The 22,750-nt window shown below is 36.8% G+C and overlaps 1 protein-coding gene across 4 annotated transcripts in view; it reads right to left on the bottom strand.

Moving 5' to 3' along the window:
• Positions 1-2,178: 2,178 nt before the first annotated feature.
• The window catches only part of PALS1 (protein associated with LIN7 1, MAGUK p55 family member), a 57,219-nt gene continuing 36,647 nt past the window's right edge, over positions 2,179-22,750 (bottom strand). For all 4 annotated transcript variants that reach the window (XM_086749543.1, XM_086749540.1, XM_086749542.1 and 1 more), the window contains 11 exons: positions 17,096-17,173; positions 16,241-16,387; positions 15,340-15,501; positions 12,145-12,222; positions 11,006-11,189; positions 9,848-9,919; positions 9,289-9,360; positions 8,372-8,539; positions 7,436-7,638; positions 5,965-6,075; positions 2,179-3,917 (listed from right to left, as the gene is read on the bottom strand). In XM_086749543.1, coding sequence (XP_086605669.1) covers positions 3,741-3,917; positions 5,965-6,075; positions 7,436-7,638; positions 8,372-8,539; positions 9,289-9,360; positions 9,848-9,919; positions 11,006-11,189; positions 12,145-12,222; positions 15,340-15,501; positions 16,241-16,387; positions 17,096-17,173 — 1,452 coding nt within the window. In that variant the 3' untranslated portion in view covers positions 2,179-3,740. The remainder of the gene's footprint in view (positions 3,918-5,964; positions 6,076-7,435; positions 7,639-8,371; positions 8,540-9,288; positions 9,361-9,847; positions 9,920-11,005; positions 11,190-12,144; positions 12,223-15,339; positions 15,502-16,240; positions 16,388-17,095; positions 17,174-22,750) is intronic.

Raw genomic sequence — 22,750 nt, 5'->3', positions numbered from 1 at the left:
ATCTGGCTCAACTTTCTAGGAGACGGTGGTCTTAAAAGCTTGTCATGTTGATTTCAAAGTAAAACCTTCACTTCATCCCCTACCCCCGACTTAGAATCCACACTGGGCACATCTCTTCTCAGCCTGTACCCACATTCACTTAGCCTTTACTGCTTTACCTAAGTAACCAAGGGGAAGTGGCTCGCTTCTGCCACAGACACAGAAACTCTTCTTAACTGTCCAGCTACATGTTGCTCCAAATCTTCATTGCAAGCAGTAGGCTGGCAAGCAAGGCAGGGCTGAACGCAGTAGTCCATCCTTGCTGTGATTCTTCATGTCCCTTGCTGATTAGGGCAGTCTAGGAGAGTGGCTGACAAGCAGGCTGTCACTGAATGCTGCTCAGTTTGAATGGCTGTTCCTAAAAGACATTGATTTGCAATCAGCAAACTGAACACATGCCATAGCAGTAGTACTGGTACATTGTCTGTAGTACTATGAGTCTCTTTGAGGTAAGCATCTTGTTTTAAACATGATCCAGCACTTAACTACAGATGCAGGAAAAGGAAATTAATTTCTGTTAACACCTTTTAAAAATCAGTTTATAACTGTAAGAAGCACAAGGCCATTTCTTTTCTCTTTTGAAGCTGAAGGCAGCACAGCTGATTAAGTTGGCACTGTTGTAAGATACAGGTCCAGCTTGAAAGAGAAACTGTAGATCTGAGGACATGTTACCTCTCCCACTGGATGCATGGTGGCAGAAAGAACGTAGAACATACTCCAGGGCACTCAAGGGTCACAGCATCTTTCACACATTCAGCAAAATGGCAGAAAGACAACTCCCAAGATCCACAACAAGAAGTAAAATTGTACAGTGATTTATTTTAAATCTAGAAATACTTTACATTTTTACATTAGTGTGAAGTTCATGATGTCTCAAAATACAGAGTGCAGATACATGTATAAAAGTACAACGTGGGGCTAACCATAGGTCTCAGTAAAGTTACCTTAATGACTTAAGGCATTAACACCCTCGTATTTTAAGAAGTCACATATAATTACATTCAAAAAATTCTCTTATGCAATTCAGCCTATATTTAGTTTTAATTAAATCTGGACTGGTAAAAATGCAGATGCCCTCATTTCAGTCTGATACAGCTCACTACGAGGCCTGTGATAAGGTTGAAGAGTTTCACCACTGAAATTTGCAGTCTCTTTTACTCTCAAAGGAATTAACACACGTTCTTCATTAAAGGCAGAATAATTTCTTAACAGGGTCACTCCACGTCCAAACTGGCAGCAGATTTCCCAGTGCTGCTCAAGCCTTTCCTTTCAGCAGGAGACAAAGCTAACATTGGTTATAAACTGTTGCAGCACCTCCCTACATGGATGTTAGCAAGTACTGCGTGCCCCGGGACTTAAGAGAGCTGAACTTCAAGCAACATTCTTTAAGTCTACATTCAAAAGCTTATTTGTATAAAAACAGCTTCTGTACACCATTTCAGAAAGACTGGGGAGACAAACATTAATCAAATACATTAACGGCATGATTTAGTGACTGACGCTGCCTATGAACACTGAATACCTAAGGGGCTTCAACAACCATCTTGAGCTGATCGTGACTGCAAGAATTTGCACAGTACCTATGTAGATGAGCTAGGTTACCCTTAACAAACACATTTTACACTGCTTTGCACCTTCTTGTCCAAGCCTACAATCATCTTTCTTAAAAAAAGGGTAGAATCAGTACAGTATTTTGTCATCTATGAAACACTGACTATCCAATATACCCGAACATTGTAGTTGTCATAAACTATGGATTAAACAGTGTGCCTGCAATGTGAGGCAAAAAGCCATTATTTCGGATATTCAGCCCTTAGGCCAACAGGTAGAACATTATTATTTCTAACACTGAATTGAACTAAAGATATTAAAGTTTCCAACCCTTTTTATTCTGAAGGGTCATTACTTATCCCCACTAATTGCTTAATTGCTTTTCAGCCCTAAATACTAATTAAATCAGCAAATAATTTTGTTAACAAGACAGGAATGGACTCTATAATTTTTCAGTACAAAAATGTACTGAATGTTAGTTCAGTAACTAGGAAACTTCTTTTTATCTGCTGTGTACTTTGAACTCTCTAACCATGAGCGTGAATTTGTTCCTTTAACATTTGGAGAAAGAATACATGCAAGACAATGGAAAAAATCAACTACTTTTTAATCCTTCAATGTTAGACAGGAGTGAACTACACATTGACATAACTCCAGTGTTTTACGTGTAGGAACAAAGAAACAAAGGCTAAAGGCTAAAATTAAAAGACATTCACAGTCAAGGTTCTTTGTGCTACCCAAAACCAAAACAGCCAAAATACTACTATTAGCTTCAGCGATAGAACAGCCCTACTGCAGATGCATAGCCTTCATAGTTAAACCTTCACAGCTCAGAATCATTTGAGGATGCACAGGTGTTCTGATTTGCTTTGCAGAACACACTAGGATACAGACTTTGCTTTTTGTTCACTTTTTTCAAGTTTTTTGTTTGTTTTAACAATTACAAATATTTCCCTTTCTCGTGACTTCTCAGTCAGTTACCAGTGTTTTACAGTTACTTTCACTGCAGTACTGAGCAAATGCAGGACAGTATGTTGGCTAGTGAATCACAATACTAATTTAGAAAACAGTAGCTAGATTCAGCTATTTTAATTCCAGTTAGTTATCCATTAGACCAACAGCCACAAGATGAACCATTTGCAAAGATTAAAAAAAACCCACTATCTTCCAATGTTCAGCACATCTTCCAATGTTCAGCACATTAGTCTATTTTAGTCAATATTCAGTTATAAAACATGAAAACTTAAGTTGACTTCTAAGCAGCATGTCTTATAACTATATATTTTTCACAAAAATATAACTTCTTCCTTTCTGAATATCTCTACAGATCTGTGGAAAACAGCGGCTCCAATCAGTCAATATGTTTATTAAGAAAATCCCATAAAAATACCATATCTAAAAGATCAATATAATATTCATCTTCAGACCTAAAATTAATGTGCAGTCAAATCTGATTTTAAAAGTCTGACTAAAAAGACACAAGGATTGAAATATTTACATTATACACATTTTCCAATTACAGTGCTATTAGAAAGTGGAATGTTTGAGAATTAAAATATTAACTCAAGCCTCACAGGACAGTTCCAGACCAGAGCAGCATCTTCACTCTGTCTATTTTTTGAACAGGAGACATTTCTCATTAATATTAATTTTTTTTTTTAATGTGTAGATTATTTCTCTGCCCAATGATCTGTAGAATTACGCTCCTGAACTACCATCATGTCCCACAAAGTTATTAAGTTAAGTGTTAAATAACATTAATATTTATAACTATGTGACAGCATGGACTGTATATACACACACACACTTAAAATCTTTGATTTCATAAGGGTGATTCTAGGTAAAAAAGGTGGATTTATGTATAAAAGTAGTTGCTAGAAAAATCTATCTAAAGCTTTAGAATTTAGTACTGACAAGGTCTCAATTTCTAGACCACAGAGAAAGAAAACTTGGACAATCTTCAGATCAGTTAAACCAGCTCACAAGCTGATTAGCGTATTTTTTCAATAATACGCAAAGTCACTGGCAAAGGATGCAGTCACTGAGGTCTAGAGCTCACACGCGTTTATACTAGAATCGAGTAGACCTACACACAATCTCCTTGGAAAGATTACTAGATTGAAGTCCATTTATCCCTTGGAATTGCTCTCTCATCGTAACCAGGTAGAGGGCACCCACTGGGGTTCTGTGTCAAGTTTGTTTATTAAGCGAAGTAACTCTTGATAAGCCTTATCAAGATCGGAATTCACAATTGCCGTATCAAAGTAATGGCCATTGTTCTGCTCCATCTCCCTTGTCTTCTCTATGATTTCTCTCAGCTCTTCTGGCTGCAATAAAAAATGGAGAGTTAGTGTATGTGCATAAGCCTCTCCCCCACAACAACAGAGTAGGGAAAGGTAACAACTCAACTCAGGAAATTCTTCTACAAAAATTTTCATAGTATTGCTATCAGCTATTGAAAAGTTTACAATAACAATGAACCATGATACATATTTGAAAGCCAAGGGCACTCAAGACAATCCTTTCTGATTGGCCATAAGCGGCAAACAGTAAATAACTGTCCCAGAATGTGATTTTATGACATTCATCTTACTGAGGCTCTTAAATAATGTTTCTGAAAAACAACTTAGGTTACTAAGCCCAATATCCTTCTGAAAAAGACTGGACATGACAGAGAGAGTGTGAGAGAAAGTTTGAATGGTGTAGAACAAGACATCATTCCTCTGGAGATGTAGCAGTACAAACACCAAAGGCAAAAGGCTACAGCTGTTATTGAAATATTTTCATCAGTAAACCGCAATGAGAACCACAGTGAGAGCTATACATTTAAGCTGATTGAAACACTGCAGCATCAGGTAAATAACATTGCAGAAAAATGGAAAACATGATTTGGGAGCTGGAAGGGAGTACACGTCAAAAGCAAGAACATTGCAGATGTAGATAAATGATGCAGAAATGGTTTGGTTTACTTCAGAATTTTTTTGTATTTGGATTCTAAAAGTGTGATTTTATCTTCTGCAGCTTATTTTTGTATTATATAAAGGAATATTCAGGTATAATTTGAGATATTTTCAAAAGGGACTTCAGGATTTTTTTTTCTAGGCATTATATAGACTTAAGAAGATCAAAGCCACATACAGGCATACATACAAGAAATACCCTTTTCTTTATCGGGGAAGGGGTTTAACAGAGTAGCATTTACCCAACTGAAATAAATAGAACTGCAATATGATTAATCAGAAAGAAAACAGACATAGTTTTAACACCAACAACAGTGCATTAATTTTTATTGCAAATTGATTCCTTGGCTACTGCAATTAAAAACCCAGGACATATATAAGATAAAGTATTTATGTAAAATAAAGTTTTGTTCATTTAAAGACTATGATTACATTTGACTCAGGCAATTAAAAAAAAAAAGATAAGAAAAATCCCTCCATTTTAAGACTTACAGACTTTCAGATCTTACATCCAGGCAATGCATCACCCTTGCATCAAACAAGGATAGCAAAACAACACACCCATAGAACACAGTGACTTACTATTCCTGACCAACAGCCTTATCAGGAGCCCCTCTGAGATATGCTGGGAAGACTGATCTTCCTCAGTATGAACTGCATTATGTTCAATTAGTATTTTGAAGATATTAGGGTGGCAAAGAGCTCCCATCAACCACTATAGGGTAGATTTCAGTTGAAAAGCTGAAGATCAACATATTTCATTATCCTAGCAATAAACACACACAAGTTGATAAGGATCTCTTCTGAGCTTTCCAGACATCATGGTTTAATCTATGGGTTTAAATTTCATTCTGCAGAACTAACTTCTCATTTAACTAAATGATCCGATCTGGATAAGCTGAGATCTTGACATAACTCTGGTTGAAACAAGTAAAGTGATCCTACAGGATTAAGCATTAAAATAACTTTAACTGAAGAGTTCTGGAATACATTTTCAAGTAAATGCTTTTCCAAGGGCAGATAAGTTCTCAAAAGAAAAAATTATAATAATTTGCTGTCTAGAATTACTCTCAGGTTTACTTGAAGACAAAGTTGGGTTTTCCACAGCTTTGACATAAAGGGTCCTATTTTTGTACCCAAATGCAGGGACCCCAACTGGGACACTGTTCCCCAGGATTACTGAGTTAGCAGTGGATTCCCTTGCCTCATACCTCTCACATACAGTTAGGTGAAAGCATCCTGAGCCCCTCCCTTAGTGTGGTCTGTCTACTAACCTGCAGCACACAGATCTCAACTACACTGCTTCCCATATATTGTCAGTACCATTACCATCTCCCAGTTCCAATTACTAAAAGCATTCCAGATCTGTAAATAAAAAGCAGCACAGTTCCAGAAGAAGTGTTAGACACATTACCTTTGGGTTTTTCCCTTCTTTGGCCAATAAAGCACGTAATCTCTCTTGTGAAGGTGGTGCAACAAATATAATATATGGCTTCAAGTCAGAATTACGTAGTGTCTTCAGTGACTGCAGAAATAGGATTTATTAAATATTTAACAGCTTCACACATGAAAAGGGCATTTAATAATGCATTATTCACAGGCTATAATTTATAATATACTCTTCAAACACAATGACGACTGTACAATATAACAGCAGTATAATGAACCATAACAGTATTATCATCACCACTCAGAGTTCATTACCTCTTTGTACAAAATTGATATTTCAGTACTTTTCAGCTTCATGGAATCAAAAAAATTTACTTCTGTTCAAGAATATTCTTCATAACTGAACTGAAGGAACATATCTTTTGGTATCCAAAAGCAAAAAAAAGTCACATTGAAGTAAGTTTCCTTAGAAGGCTAAGGAATGGTATGAGGTTTTAAAAGAGAGAAGAGTCTTTGAATACTGCAGTTTAACCTTATCTCTTTTGAAGATAAAAATATAAGGTATCAGATGCACTACTACTGCATGCTTAGCATTTTCTTTTTGGCAGTTTACATTTATACTAAGAGATAGGAAATAAAAAGAACCAAAAACGGTAGTTTGATTTTCCCAAAAGGTTCCTTCTATGTGTCTTGGGACAAACAACTTGTCCCCGAGACAGATTTTTATAACCACAGAATTAGATCAATTCTCAGTGTTGTGAATTTTTGACTTATTATATGCTTTGCAATACCCATGAGCTATTCTAGTAAAGTATCACATGGTCCCAGCTGGTGATGGATAATTATAGTTTACTGATGTGTCTGAGTTTTAGGCCTTCTTTTGCAGCATCTGTAACAGCAGTAGACCTCATATATATCATATGTATTACAAAATGGACTGTGTTCCAGAACTCTGCCTCTTCCCACGTTTCACTAAATTTCCAAGTGGAGGTCTGTATGTGTAGTTTGTCTCCTCTTTCTCCATAAGCAAAAGGTCATAGCTAAAGAGCTTTTCAATATTGTTGATGTGATGTACTTTAATCCTGTCTGTTACGGAACTGCATAAACATTCCCAAAATGCAGTTTCCAAGTATAGTCACAAACAACTTCCTCTCCATCTTCAAAAACCTCAGAGCTCAGAGTCACTGGAAGACTGAGATACATAAATCTTAATTTTTCAATTCAGATACTTAAAGCTGGTGAGAACTATCTGGAAACCAAGGCCCCTTTTACCTTTAGCACAGATAAAGATGATGTGTATATTTCCAAACAAGGAATAAGAAGGCTGTATTCGTAACATACTAAATAGAGTTAACTGAACACAAATGAAAGAAAACTTGGAATACATGAAAATAGACCTTTAAAACACACTCATTTTATATAAATCCAATACAGCTCTTTAGATTTTCACAGTAGCTTCTACAACTAAAACATGACAGGCAACAGCTTTGCCATACCTGGGTATGAAGATTTAAAAGGCATATCTTGCCAGAGTTGATTACTTGCCGCACAGAGTCTATGCTAGTACCATATAGGTTCTTTTCAAACTCTCCATATTCAATGAACTTTCCTGCAGCTATGTCACTCTCAAATGCCTGTCGGGAAATGAAATGGTAATCCCTGCCAGCTACTTCAGTCTCTCGCCTGCTCCGAGTAGTATCTACAAAGAGCAACAAAAAAAGAAGCTGATACACATCGCAGAACTGAAGAGAAAAAACAAGTATTTCTCTTAGGAAAGACATTGCTAACCAAGCTAAAAAAGGCATTTGAAATATCCAAGAAATGCAAGTGTTTTATTTTTGACAATAAATATCCCTGGACAGATTAAGTTGCCAAAGGCTGAACCCTACATTTAGAGGTCTTGTTTACATTATCTAGAGGGAAAAAAATAGTTAATAAGAAAAGGAATAGTCTCACCTGTGCAGCTGCATTCTGGATGTGAAAACAATTATTATTTATAAAACGTTATATTGTTAAGGTGCGTGTAAACCTAATTTAGGGTACACTAGACACTAAAAATATAAAATTCACTGAAATAAGTGGTTTGGGAAAGCACTAAAGCAATTTAAATTTAAATTTATGCAGGATATATAGGTTAAAATTCATTGACGGATGTACCAGTTTCTTTTTAAACATCTGCAGCTCACTCCAGTTTTATGCAAACTGAATAGATGCATGCCTTATAATGCCTCTATAACACTATGCTGGGACACAGGATTTAGACTGACTTACCAAAGCTACTTTTTGCCACACAAGATGTAACTGTCTTTTATCCAAGAGCTGACTATATCCTGCTCAAAACCCCCAAACTCCTAATTGCTATTTTCAACACGAGAGGATTTGTCTGCAGACAATGTTTAGAATAAGCAACTGTACCTGCCCATTAAACTTACGGGGAACTGCAGAGGCAAAGCGATCCACTTCGTTATTCATAAGTCTCTGACGCAATTCGTTTTGGCCGCAGTTCTGTGGGCCGATGAGAACAATAGGCCGTTTCCTGTTTGCTGGTTGATGATACAGTGACATTTCCTCATAGGTCAGAATTTCCTCATTGTCATAATCTTGAGAGAGAAACAATAAAATAGTCACAACATACTTTACTGCTGGTTGCATATATTGCCTGTCATGCAGTATCAAGTTTCAGGCAGCTCCTTACTCTCTGCCCAGCATATAACTGCGAGTCACAAGAATCCCAAAAATCATGACTTGCCCAGCACGATTAGGCTTTTTTTTCCCCTTTCTGGAGAAAGAAAATGTGTTTCCACTTACTGCTGATATAAGCAGTAACATAAACTCAAGAAACAACTTTCTTACCAAGGAAAAAGTTTCTAGAACAAGAATAACATTTTATGCCCAACAACAACAACAACAAAAAAAATCATTATCTCACTCCAAAAGTACTTTTATAAGAATATAGTACAAATAGTCTACAAAACTCTCTATGAAGAAAATTTCCATTTACTAAACCTAATTATGCAGAAGGAGATGATATTACAAAACCTAATAAATTGGTTCATCGCTGTAAAATTATGAGTGCTTCCATGCCTAAGAAGCTATCTGTTTTTTGACCCCTATCATCTGGTCTTTATTGAAGACACTACAAAATGATCCTACAAATTCTGCCACCTCTTTTAGATCTTTCACTAAACGCTATTACAAACCATACTACTGCTCCCAAACAGAACATCATCAGGTAGTATTTCTAACATCATATCCTGAATTTCAGCATTCTTTTCACAAGGATTTTCACAAGTAGAATTTTTTTTTTGTTGCTTGTAAGTGCACATGCTACGCAAAAGATGTTGCTTACCATCATTTTTGTTAGCATTGTATAAAACCTTTTTCCGTTTCTTTTTATTTTTCTTCGCACACCAGAGTTTTCCTAACCAAAATAAAAATAATCACAATCAAATACCCATACAGTAAAAAGCTTCCTATCCCACCCATTATCCTGATCTTTAAAATGGAGAACTTATTCAGCAGTTTTGAAAAAGCAAAATATTCTTCAGTTCACTGCAACGGTTGGGTGTATTAAGCGAGTGTTGCACGTCAAGGACTTCAACTGAGTCATGGCAGATAAAATTATTTAAGAAATAAAAAAGAGAAAAGGTGCTTTCCAAATTCCCCTACATCATTCTAATTACAATGCACATAGTTATGAAAAAAACCATATGATTTATACAACAAAGTGCTAAATTCAGACCTGCATTTACACGAAAAATTTCAAAGAATCATCCCCCTTGTATTACAAAAAATTGAATAATTTTCTACAACTCTACAATGACAAGGTTCCAGATATTACTAATCAGCACTTCTACAAGAGTTAGATTTTTTTTTTTTTTGCGCCCCTTGGAAAGCATGTATCCAACCTGATTTTTCTGGTTCCTTGTCTTCTTCTATGGTTTGCTTCATTGCTTCTCTTTGTTGCTGAAAACTTTTTCCTTAATGCATTAAAAAAGTACAAAAGCAGTTAACATTTAGAAACCATTTCCATACTTTTTTTTTGTAATGACTTACTAATTTTACTTTTTCCTAAGCTTTTACATCTCTGAAGTTCTAGTAGAATATGACATAAGAGAAATTTTAAAAGATTAATTAAATTTTTAAAAGAGAAACTAAAAGTCACTGGGAAGCATGTTTACTACTTCAAAAATATATTAATCAAGACAGACTTGCAGAGCATTTGTACAATTCTGGACAGTTTTGCTTGGAAAATTGAAACTACTGGAAATACAACATTTCCCCACAATGATCATATGGTTTTCTAATTATTTTTATATGTTAGAAGTGTTCTACTTAGGCTAAATCTTTTGAACTTCAGCTTGAAAAAGATTAGCCTATACTTAGGTAAGTGTTCCTCTCAACTTACTCAAATGTCATAAAGTAACAATGCAGTAGCTTATATCATTTGAAAAGTCTTTTGCTCACCGTTTCACAGATCAGCAGCTCTTTAATGGACTAGAGTGCAGTACATATTTCAATGCAAAAATTATGTACTAACTTAAATGTCTGAAACCCTTATTACCTAAAGGCCCCCAACAGTTAGAAAGGAAGCATGACTGCTACAAGTAGCTTAAGCTCTTTGCTAAGTGAAAACATGCAGAAGTTACCACAAATAAGATACATTTTTCAAATAGACTACTTGATATAGTAAGAAACCCAAGTTCCAGAGAACAAGCAGGCTGACTTGCCACGTTTCTGCTGTAGCCAGCAGAGGGAACTCTGAATCCACAGTCCTCGAGGTGGAGGACTAAAGGAAGAGGAGAGTAGCTCCTGAAAGGTGAACTGCAGTGGCAGCTGTAGCTTTACTCTGCATTTAATATCTATACGTGGAAATGCCTCTAAAAGATCAACCTTTTAAGTAAATGAATTACATAACCAACAGCAGGCTTTATTACAAAAGGTTCAAAGTCACAGATATTAAGGTAATGGACATTTAAGGGCATATGAGTCTTTGAAAATCAGGATATTGCTCCTATAGCTATGGGAGTAACTGGCTGTCAATTTTTTTCTAGAGCTTTATTTACCAGGGATAAGGCCTGCCAATGGCTGATTATCTTCGTCTCCATCTCTGTAAGCCTGCCACCAGTTTGGATCTTCTTGGCTGATCACGTGGAGTATGTCTCCTTTTTGAAAAGACAGGCCTAACTCTCGGCAGGGGACGTAAGGGTCATCAGAGGGATCATAGTCAAAATGTGCTTTCACGTGTATCTGTGGAAGATCAAATGTAAAAATAAATTTAAAAAAACCCACAACCCTGTGACTTCTGAAGAATGACACCTCGTCTTCCTGTGATTGCAGTGGAGCTCCAATATATAAAGACTCCAAGATTCTATAAAATGGAAAATTTATCTAGGACATACAGAAGATACGGCAATTGAATCATCACCTAGGTTAGCAATGGGAAAGACACCATTGTTCTAGGTTGGAGGTGAAGGCCAGAATTTAACTCTTGTTCATTCTAAAGTCAATTCCTCAGTGCAATTCCTCAACGTTTTAGGAAGCAAAAACCCCTGCGCTACTGTTTTAAGTTATTTGCATTCAAAAAGTATCAGAGACATTCTGATTTGTTTAAAATACCTAATAAACACATAGACTGAAACCCATTCCCTGGGTTTTACATGAAGTTTCACTTGTAAAATATTTTACTTTGTTATCAACCATTAATGTTTTTGTTTGGCTGTGATATCAATCGGTGCATTCTTTCTTCACTGTTAAAGCTGTCTCAAGAAAGGTATGTCAGCTAAAGAGATAATGAACAAAGTTTCCAGTATACAAACTTTTCCTCCCAAAGCATATTTGCAAGTTCCATCAATCCAATTTATATATATATATATATATATATATATATATATACACACACACACACATACACACACACACACAAATAGAGAAATTCGGAATTTCAAAGCAGAATTTCTGAAGCACAGGCAGTTCTACTTCTATAATTTCTTACTAATTTAGGAACCGAGTCAAATCTATACTAAGAGTTTCAGCAAATCACTTTCAACAATTAATTCAGGTGTTAGTCTGGTAACAATTAGACCAATTTAAACAAGTAAGTTTTGATTTTGTTCCACAATTACCTACAGAAGAACTTTCTACACATTATGGGAAAAACAAGCAATATATCACCAAGCTCAAGAACCTATGTAGAGCTACTTACAACTGTCTCCTTTGCAGGTGGCGGCTTGGTCTGCTGACTTGGAATCAGTACGAAGGTCAAGGTACCATGCATGTCAGCCTGAGACAAAAAATAGACTCTTCACACAGTACCGAAATATGGCTTATGGTTAAGAATTTTAATAAATTATTTTAGAAAATGCTTCAAAAATTCCCATAAAAGGCAGTTCTTAACAACACATCATCTACCCCTTAACTGGTTTAAAAGATATAGTACAGATACACATGTAGTGATCCAAGAACAGGCTAGAAAGCCAAATGCTGATATTCAGACTTTAAAAGCCTAGCATTCTTGATTATACATAAACTATTTCTATTTTAAATGGATCAGCTGCAATTCTGTCAAGCAGAGACTTAGGAGAAATGAACATTATTCCCTTGTTCTGTTCAAAAACACCAACAAGTGGATCTACGTTGAGAAGAAAAAAATATTTTAAAATATTATTTTTCTAAAACTCCTTAAGTGGAACAGTGTTTTAAAATCTAAACATTTCTACTATGATTTTATGCTGGTAACATTAAAGTATATAAAACACTTTAAAAATTTAACAAACACACTCAAATTCTGCATCTGGAAAGTACTTAATATCAATATTGCAATCACCCCTACTAAAAAAGTAGAATGTAATAAATGTCCTAGCTTTAAAGAATTACCTTTATTTGTTTGCATACTCTTGTATGCAGTGTGTTTGCACACGTAACAAGTATCTAGATACAATGTAAGTGCCAACTGGTGACAAGATCTACATGTGTCTCACTTCCTCTACATCATTTCATGAACCATAACACAACTTACATCGCATAAAACCAAAGTGTATGCACATATGTAAAAAAATTCAGACCTAAGGCTTACATGAAGTAAACATAACTCAGCACAACGTGAGTAGGCTGTGGGAAAGGGAAGTCCACAATTTTCAGTCAGCATGCATAGTTCCATGAGGAATGCACAGAATTTCACAGTGATTGAATAGTCTTGTCCAAAGTAATGCACAGTTTTTATCATTTGCATAGCAAGTAGTGAGGCAAAATTCAGAAGGAAAGCAATTTCCTTCTCCTGTGCTTGTTTTAAGTATTTTTTGGGGACCTCAGCATTTTAAAACTTCACTTCCACATTACAAAATACAAAAGACAATACAAAGAATTAAAAATACTATTTAAAATTAATTTTAAAAAATATATTACAAATATGGGATTTTTTTTTTTTTAACTTTCAGCAAGTAATTTGCTCTTAGGTTAATGTACTGTGGTTTACAATCTTTTATTCTGTAACTCTAGGTTACAGGAGCTGTGCAAGAGCAGAACAAGCTCTCCACAGAGAACTAAACTGTCAGATTTGAATTATCTGTCAAGCATCTACAAAACACTCTTTTTAGAAGCATAGGACTTAGCTAAATACAGGGTTTTTTAAAAAAAATATACAGATGGCAATGGAGAAAATTACAGAGCATGAAGAATCTCAGATATCTCTGATCCAAAACACACATGGAGATTGATGGCTTTTCAAATAAGTATAAGAATCTTTAAATGACCAAAAAAACCCCCAAAACACCAAACCCAAAACCCCACACATTTCTGCCTCTACTTCCCTCCACCTGACCTCATTCCACGCATTAGCTGAAAAATTGTAGCAGCAAATTTCAGAAAAAAAATTCAACTAACAGCGGACATTGTCCATTAAAAACTACAGTCCTACCGTAGAATGAGACAACTTCATCTATGAATATTGCTGCCTATTCTTCCTACAATAATGCAACCTACAGCAGAACTCAGGTCTTCATCCTGATTTTGATTAGTCTACAGAGAGAGCACAGATCTACTAAGTAATTCAGAGATTTACCAAATGTATTTTTCATTCTGGCCCCCAAAGATCTTATTAAGTAAGTGACAGTGGATATTTCCAATGTTTTGTATCAAAGTTATAAATTAACTTTTTAAAAAATTGTCATTTTAATCTGTTTTCACTTTGACAGAATGGTCTTGCCCACTGCAATCAGACCAAAGATTCATAGCCAGGTTCTAGGTGTCCCGTCTTGGACACTGATCAACAGCAGGTGCCAGGCAAAGGCATGAGAAAAGAGCAGTATTGTGCAACAGAAAATACTAGTAATTCCCAGCTTTTGACGTTCCACATCACAGGGCCTTTGAGGGAGAGCACCTCTGCATTTACTGGTTCCTCGCAGATTTCTTGCCTGTTGTTTTGACTAGCTGCTTTTGAACTGATGCATAATTTTGTCATTAATGCTAAGAGTGTAATAAACAGAAAAATGTCTACACCAGTAAACTGCTAGACAAAATGTTTTTTATGAGGAGGGAAAGAGTAAGAAGGTCCTGTGTGATACAATTTGTGGTGGGTTAAGTCTGGACAGCAACTAAGTACCCATCAGCTCCTCACTCACACCCCTTCCCCAGCGGGATGGGGGAGACAACTGAAAGACCAAAAGCAAGAAAAACTCATGGGTCGAGGTAAGACAGCTTAATAAATGAAGGGGAATAAACCCAACCCAACAAGTGATGCAAAGGTACTCACTCACCACCCAGGTTTTTATTGCTCAGCATGATGTTATATGGCATGATATATCACTGTGGTCAGCTCAGGTCAGCTGTTCCAGCTGTGTCCCCTCCCAACCTCTTGCTCAGACCCAGCCTACTTGTGGGCAGGGAAGTGAGAAACAGAGAAGGCCTTGACACTGTGCAAGCACTGTTCAGCTAAAACACTGGTGCGTTATCAACACTTTCAGTCCAAAACCAGCCTAAAACACAGCATGATATAAGCTGCTATGAAGAAAACTAACTCCAACCCAGCCAGACAATATCACAATCACACAGGCATATAATTATTAATTGCAGATTCAACCAAATAAAAGACAAAAAGTCATGGCTTTTCAGACATAAACGAAGTTTTCCTTAGAAATAATTAAAAGCAAATATCAAGATAATAACTTAACTCTTCACCCTTTGTAGGCTTAATTTTTCCAGTAACTTTCATTAGACTTATTAATATCATACTACGCATCAGAAGGGAAACTTGAAACGGCCCTCCACATATAAACACTAGCTATCAGAATGAAAATACTTTTAAAATAATGTTAAATCTGAGTACAAATAACAAGAAGAGCTAACAGGCTTCAGTTATGAAATGAGTATTTTTTTCAGGGAAAACAAGAAGTATCCAACTCACCAACAAGTCAAAAACTTCATTAACATCTTTTCCACGAATCTCAATGCCATTAATCTCCAGAACCTCATCCCCTTCATGTAACAGTCCACTCTTCTCTGCGGCACCTCCTTTGACTATTCGACTAATGATAACGGAATCCATTTCATTACGAACAGTAGCACCCTGTGTAGTAGCAAGATAATCTGATCTGTATTTATTATATATATGAAACTCCAAGCCATCTACTGTATATATTCCAAGTCAGTGAAGAAACTTTTCTATATTGAAAAAGAACGTAAGTAACAACTCAGATGCATACACCCAATGCTCCAGTTTAAAAAAAACCACTGCTTAATTTCTTCAAGCTGCACAAAAGATTGAGGAAGCGAACTGCTCCGTACCATAAGATTCATGGTATTTTAAAAAACATTTTTCTAAGGAAACACTTATTTGAAAGATGCAAAATAGAAGATGAGATTTGCAAAAACAAAACAAAAAAAACCAAACCAACAAAAAAAACCCCGTAACTCATGGTTGGCACAAGGCTACAAGCTTCATTGCAGCAAAGCTTGGCACAGTGACTTCTGTCAAAAGTCCTGACCAAATCCAAGCTGACATAAGTTGTACAGATTCTAAATGGTACTACAGCTACTGCTATAGGAAGGTACACACAAGTTTATAATCTATGACTATTTCTCATTCTGGAGGGATGGAGAGTGTTTACAAGTTAAACGTCTAGTTGGAGGTGTCCCTGCTTCTTGCAGGGGGGTTGGACTAGATGACCTTTAAAGGTCCCTTCCAACCCTAACCATTCTATGATTCTATGATCACATTCACATTCAAATTCCAAAACTTTCATAGCAATCTGCAAAGGACAAAATCAGCTTACCTCCTTTACATATAACAGAGTATAAGTACTTACCAATGGAATATCCCGAGCTTTCTCAATTCGAACTATTTTAACTGTCTCCCCTCCATATACGCCAACATTCTCATAAATTTTTTCATCTGTCACAGGCTCCGGTTGCATTTCTTGTTCTGCAACCTTATCATGAGCCAGTAGAAGTGCCTAGTGTTAAAAAAAAAAAATCAGCTCAGTTACAGAAAATTTCACACTTTATATGTATACAAAACATTAGAGTTCAATGAAATTCTGCAATTTGGATAGTCTTTGCAGGTTACAGAATATTGGAAACGTAAGCAATTAAAAAAAAAAATCAGTTATCACAGCTATGTAGTACCTACTGCTACATACTTTCTAAAATTTTCCTTTCAGATTGGAAAAGAATAAAAAAGCAATTTTGAATGCACAATTTGACTGTGCTTACAGCTTCTCCTTCCTGAAAAAACAGACGTTGGTTTACTATGTATGTGAGTGAGGATACAGAAGTAACTGCAGTGAAGACTACTCATGGATTTACAATGTCACCACAGGACAAAATTTCCTTTATGCACCCTATGGTAAGCATGAAACAGCTGTGACAGAAGAAAATACAGATAAGCAAAGCAGCCCATGTGTACCCTGACCTTACTGATCTATTGCTACATTGTTTATGTGCAAATTACCCTGTAACACATGCAGAATGTAGCAAAGGCAGAATGCAATCATGCACTACACTTTATTAGAAGTTTTCACTGGTCACTGGAAATTGGAAACTCCTGAGCCTAGAAAAACAAAATCCATCCTTGCCCAGTCAGCCCAACACATTCACAAAAAATAAGCTATGCTGAAAACAGCACTAAGAAATAAATCCGTTAGAAGTTCATTTTGGTTTACCTGCATGTGAGGGGCATTCAGCAAAGCATTAAGCTCCTGCCCATCCTTGTGGTGACTCGGTTTCAAAACACTCTGTACCTAAAAAGAAATGAAGTAGTAAAACTCTTAATCTACCCAGTGATTTATCAATTCACCCTCTGCTACTCAAGCACAAGCCCCTGGTCGCAATTATTCATTTTACTGAAAGTAAAGTATATCCAGGTAATTGTGACACTGACTGATTGAACTCAATCTGGTACACATTAGGAAAACATGCAATGAGACCACGGGACTACTCCAGCGTATGCATCTTGCCTCACTAATTGTCTACCAAATCTAAGCTGGTATCCAGTGCCTCACACAGATACAATGAATTCAGCACATAAAAATGCAAAGATGCACATAAAATTAAACTTTAGAAAGGAACATGATAGGGAAATCAATCACAATGAAGTTTATTATGTGAATATGCTGGGTCTTTTAAAATGTACTAATTTCTCATTAATGTGACTAGCCTCCCTTTTCCTTAAAGGCAGATGGTTTATTTTTACCCAAACTTCTTCCACCAACAGCAAGAACTATAGATTCCAATACAGGTTTTGCAATGAATTCTGGAACCTCTGCCTCAGAAAGTATACAAATCAAAACTTGAAAAGGTCCCAGGAAAGCAGGTTTATTTGGCTGCTTCCAAAATAATCCACATTAACATAAGGACAGTTTTGCCTTCTCATACAGTTACCAAACATGCCTTGCCATCATCTCTTGCAAATACTAGAAAATCCTGGTATGCTTATACAGAAAGTCAGGAACAGGGAAGTCCCTCTTATTCAAAAGGTGAGGCTGAAGAAGATACTTTCCATAGCCATTATCCTCTGGTCCAATCTAAGGTACATAAGTCCAAAAGCACAAATGAATCCAGAGACATCAAGAGTAGATTATACATATCAGAAGAGCAGCTTTCAGTTGGCTAGAAAATACCTTTTTTCAAGAGTTTTTCATTCTTAAGGATGAAGTAATGTGACATCACAGAGAATCAAGAAACTGCAAGTTCCTAAGTGAAAACAATTAAGCTCTTTGTGTGCTCTAACAATATCTAAAGGTCTGAGAACCTCTATCGTAGGAGCAATTATCTACAGAAATGTTAACAACTCTCTTGGATGCTACCAGATGACAGTACTGAAAAGACTAAACATAATTTTAAATTCCAGCAGAAGCTACTAACTGAACCGTTCCCAAGGAGTAAGATCCTTACATTGCCAAAAAATCACTGTCACATGGAAAAAGTTCCTGTGCTTAGCAATAAAACTTGCACAACCTCCAAAAGCCTTCCTTCTGACATCCCCAAAACATGCCTCATTGTGAACTAACCTAGTATAGCTTAGAAAAGTCAAATTCAGAGAAGGTTTTTACACAATTTCTCTAAAATCCTAGAGAGCAGAAAGAACTCAGCTTCATATAGGCCTGACCTCAGTCATGTTTCTGAACTTGCCAGGAAGCCATTATTCCCTGCTTAGCTTGAATTCCGGGATGCCATCCAGCAGACAGAGCACTGTGAAGGATATATTTCACTAACAAATTCTCCTCTTTGTTGAAAGAGGAGATCTTCTCTACAAAAGACTTCCTCAGAGATTTATTTAATGTCTCTTAACTTTCAAAGGACTTTCAGTTCCTTTCTTGAAGGAGCTGCAAGAAGCCTGACCAATTTGGCAGCCTTCTATGATGAGGTTACAGCGCTGACAGATAAGGAATGACCAACTGATATAATCTACCTGGACCTGCGCAAAGCATTTAACACTGTCCCACACAACATCCTTGTCTCTAAGTTGGAGAGACATAGATTTAACGGACTGATCACTCAGTGGATAAGGAATTGGCTGGATGGCCACACTCAAGGGAGTGTTGGTCAACAGCTCGATATCTAAGTGGAGATTGGTGACGATTGGCATTCTTTATGCATTGGTATTGGGACTGGCGTTGTTTAACATCTTTGTCAGCGACATGGACAGTGGGATTGAGTGCTCCCTCAGCAAGTTTGCTGGCGACACCAAGCTGTGTGGTGTGGCTGACATACTGGAGGGGAGGGATGCCATCCAAAGGGACCCTGACAGGCTGGAGAGGTGGGCCCCTGCAAACTTCATGAAGTTCAACAGGGCCAAGTGCAAGGTCCTGCACATGGTCAGGGCAATCCCAAGCACAGGGATACAGGATGGGCAGAGAATGGATTGAGAGGAGCCCTGAGGAGAAGGACTTGGGAGTACTGGTGGATAAGAAACTCAACATGAGCTGACAATGTGCACTTGCAGCCCAGAAAGCCAACAGCATCCTGGGCTGCATCAAAAGAAGCATGGCTGGCAGGTCGAGGGAGGTGATTTTGCCCCTCTACTCTGCTCTGGTGAGACCTCACCTGGAGTCCAGCTCTGGAGCCCCCAACATAAGAAGGACATGAACCTGTTGGAGCAAGTCCAGAGTAGGTCCACAAAGATGGTCAGAAGGCTGGAACACCTTTCCTATGAGGACAGGCTGAGAGAGCTGGGGCTGTTCAGCCTGGAGAAGAGAAAGCTCCAGGGAGGCCTTCTAGTACCTAAAGGGGGCTTAAAAGAAAAATAGAGACCAACTTTTGACAAGGGCATGTAGTGATAGGACAAGGAGTAATGCCTTTAAACTGGAAGAAGGTAGAGTTAGATTAGGCATAAGGAAGGAATTCTTCACTATGAGAGTGGTGAGGCACTGAAACAGGTCATTCGGGGAAGCCGTGGATGCCCCGCCCTTGGAAGTGCTCAAGGCCAGGCTGGATGGGGCTTTGAACGACCTGGTCTAGTGGAAGATGTCCCTGCCCAGGGCAAGGGGGTGAATTTATTCTATTCTATCATTCTATGATTCTCTCAAAAGTACAGATCTAGTTTAATTGCCTGCACTTGCTGAAGTGAATAGTAGAAAGTCTGAAACGTTTAGAAATACAGCCTATATAAATTGAGCCTATTAAATATATTTAATAGCAATAACATCTTTAAGGTATTTGATATGTGCTGTTACAGGTCAAAAATTACAAATTGTCTTGAATACTGCCTCAAATATTCTTACAAGGTCAAGATTCAGACCATGTTCCCATAATCCTTGCCCCTGTCTTGGTCAAGTTTAAATGGATTTAAAAATCAATTTAATTACACTTGATGTTTACTGGCTATTTTTATTTAAGACTTGGAGTACACTACATTACATGAAGATTAGTTCTCTAAAATAAATTCCTTAAGCTCAAGTGCTTCATTCCACCTTTTTAATTCAATTAAAGTTTCTCTTTTTAAAAAAAGGAAAAATATTGGAATTGTTGGTGCCTGCTTATCGGAATCGGTGGGAAAAGTTAACGGTACAAGTGTTCTATTAATTTTAAGAATTTTCTAAAAAGGATTACAAAATAAAAATGTACCATTCTACTCATGTATTGCTAATGGTTAAAAACTGAAAATCTAAGTTTTCACAACACATTGTCCATACACATTGTTTTATAAAACCAAATAATCAAAGAGTGAAAACAGATTTTTTTAAATTAAGTTCAGTCTAGGAAATCATAATCCCCCCTAAGCATACTTCCAAAAGTGTAGTGTAGTTTAACTTAATTTTTACTACTTTTTTTTTTTTAAAAAAAAAAAAGGAGGATGTGTCATGTTGCAGTATGAAATTGTGTTGCAAACTGTCTTTTCGTGTAAGAGCTAGAAGCGTGAGCTCTAGAACAGGTTCTCTTCCACACCTTAAAGCCCCAAACAAGACGTGTGTCTGTAGCTTTAAATTAGGACATGCACTCCAAAACAGTTTGACATTTACACTCTGTCACTGATGATCTATGCACTAAAATATGCGCATTAGCATTACCTGCCATTTAAAATTAATGTTATGCATGTGTCTGCTATTTTTGTTTCTTGTGATGTCTTGTGGCTTTTATCACCAAGATGTTATCAGTATCTTAAATCCAGGCTTTTGCAAGTACCTTTTAAAAAAATACCCTGAACTAAGTACATGAACTGCTTTCTGGGGGAGCTTCCCATGCCTATGTTTAGGGATGGAAAAAGCAAAAGACAATCAAAAATCACAGTACAGGAAAAAAATCTCGGCACACAAGACAGATACTTTGTTCAAGGTTAAAAAAACCCAAAAACCAAAAAACAACAACAACAAAAAACACCAAACAGAAAAAAAACCACTAAAAAAAACCCCACTAAACACCAAAATCAACTCTTCCTAAAGCAGAAATAATTTCCTCCTGTACTGCTACCACAACTGCCTTTTCAAAAGGAATAAAGAATCTGAAAAACAAGCATAAGATCTTCTATTCAGGCAAGACCAGGAAGTACAGAATTATGTGAACGGAGGCCTCAAGGTGTTCCTCTTGACACACTTCTGTCAATCACAGAAATATTTGTCCTTAATTTCCAGCTCAATTGTTTCAGGATGCTATGTAACATATTGCAAAATACATGTCACTTAAAAACACCAGAAGCTGAATCACCAAGAAACCAGATTACATCTGAAAATGGCAATAGACATATGCAATATATTGACTTTTCAGGAATTTCAAGGCTGGACAAAACAGGGATGGGAGATAATGAATCAAAACGATTGCAGGAGTATGTTTGCCTTTTACGTAATAGTCTCCTGGGTGATGACAGAATTTGATTGGTTTAAAAATTTTAGATTAAAGAAATATTTTCTTTATGCTTAAGCTTCTTCACAGATTGCTAAGAGACACAAAACTGGCTTTGCACCACCTTTTCATTTTAGGATTTACCAAATCACCTGGAAAAAAAAAGAGGAAAGTATTGGGAAGGTGGGGATGAATATCAAGTTTGAAAAAAGACCTAGAGTTTTGCTAAATAAAATAATATGCTTAGTAGGCATATTTTCTTCTTGGAAACGTCTATTAAGCAGCAAAAAAAAAAAAAAAAGGGCATTATATCCATGAAGGGGAAAAAATGCTTTCTTAATAGATAAATCTAACATCCTGTATTATAAATGAGGATTCAAAAAACTCTGGCTTTTATCTGGAGGAAATCCCAAACTAGGCCTGTGTAAAGTGGGTGTTTGGGGAAGTAGTTTACAAACACAAGTTAACTGAAAAAGTTCACAGACACCGAACAAGCCCAGTGAGGATCCTATGGCAGCCTACGGGCTGATGAACAAGCCAGAGGGAAGCTCATATGTAGAATACTCCCACCTGGATTTCACACAGTCTTACTGACAAACCTAAACAGGAAAATCCTGAGGTGCAGTTTAACCAACACACTGCACCTTCAGATAACACTTAAATGTTGTCCCTCAAGAATCAGTAGTTTCTTCCACAAAAGAACTTCAAGCTTGTTACAATGCTGTTTTCCTTGACTTACAAGGTTAAAGCCTACAAAAAGGAAGAACAGTAGAAAGAGCTGTTGAAAATAAATTGCTTCAGGTAGAAAGAAAACCAGATACTAAAATAAAAAAATCAACTTGCTGCCATACTGAAATTGGAGTGATGTGTCTTTGAGCAACTGGAGAATGGCTATATACTGGCTCAGGTACTCCCACTGATGTACCCGAGTCAGTTTTGAACAGATAAGTTTGGTTCATTGAGTGCTAAATGCTGGAACATTTACCCAGCTTCTGGATCTGGCTTTGCTGAACACTACAGTGCTACACTTGCCAACTAGT

Source organism: Chlamydotis macqueenii, chromosome 5 (assembly GCF_036417535.1).
Source record: "Chlamydotis macqueenii isolate bChlMac1 chromosome 5, bChlMac1.mat, whole genome shotgun sequence".
In the NCBI taxonomy this organism is placed as follows: Eukaryota; Metazoa; Chordata; class Aves; order Otidiformes; family Otididae; genus Chlamydotis; species Chlamydotis macqueenii.
The sequence above is the reverse complement of the archived record's forward strand: the minus strand, read 5'-3'. Positions and strand labels throughout refer to the sequence as shown.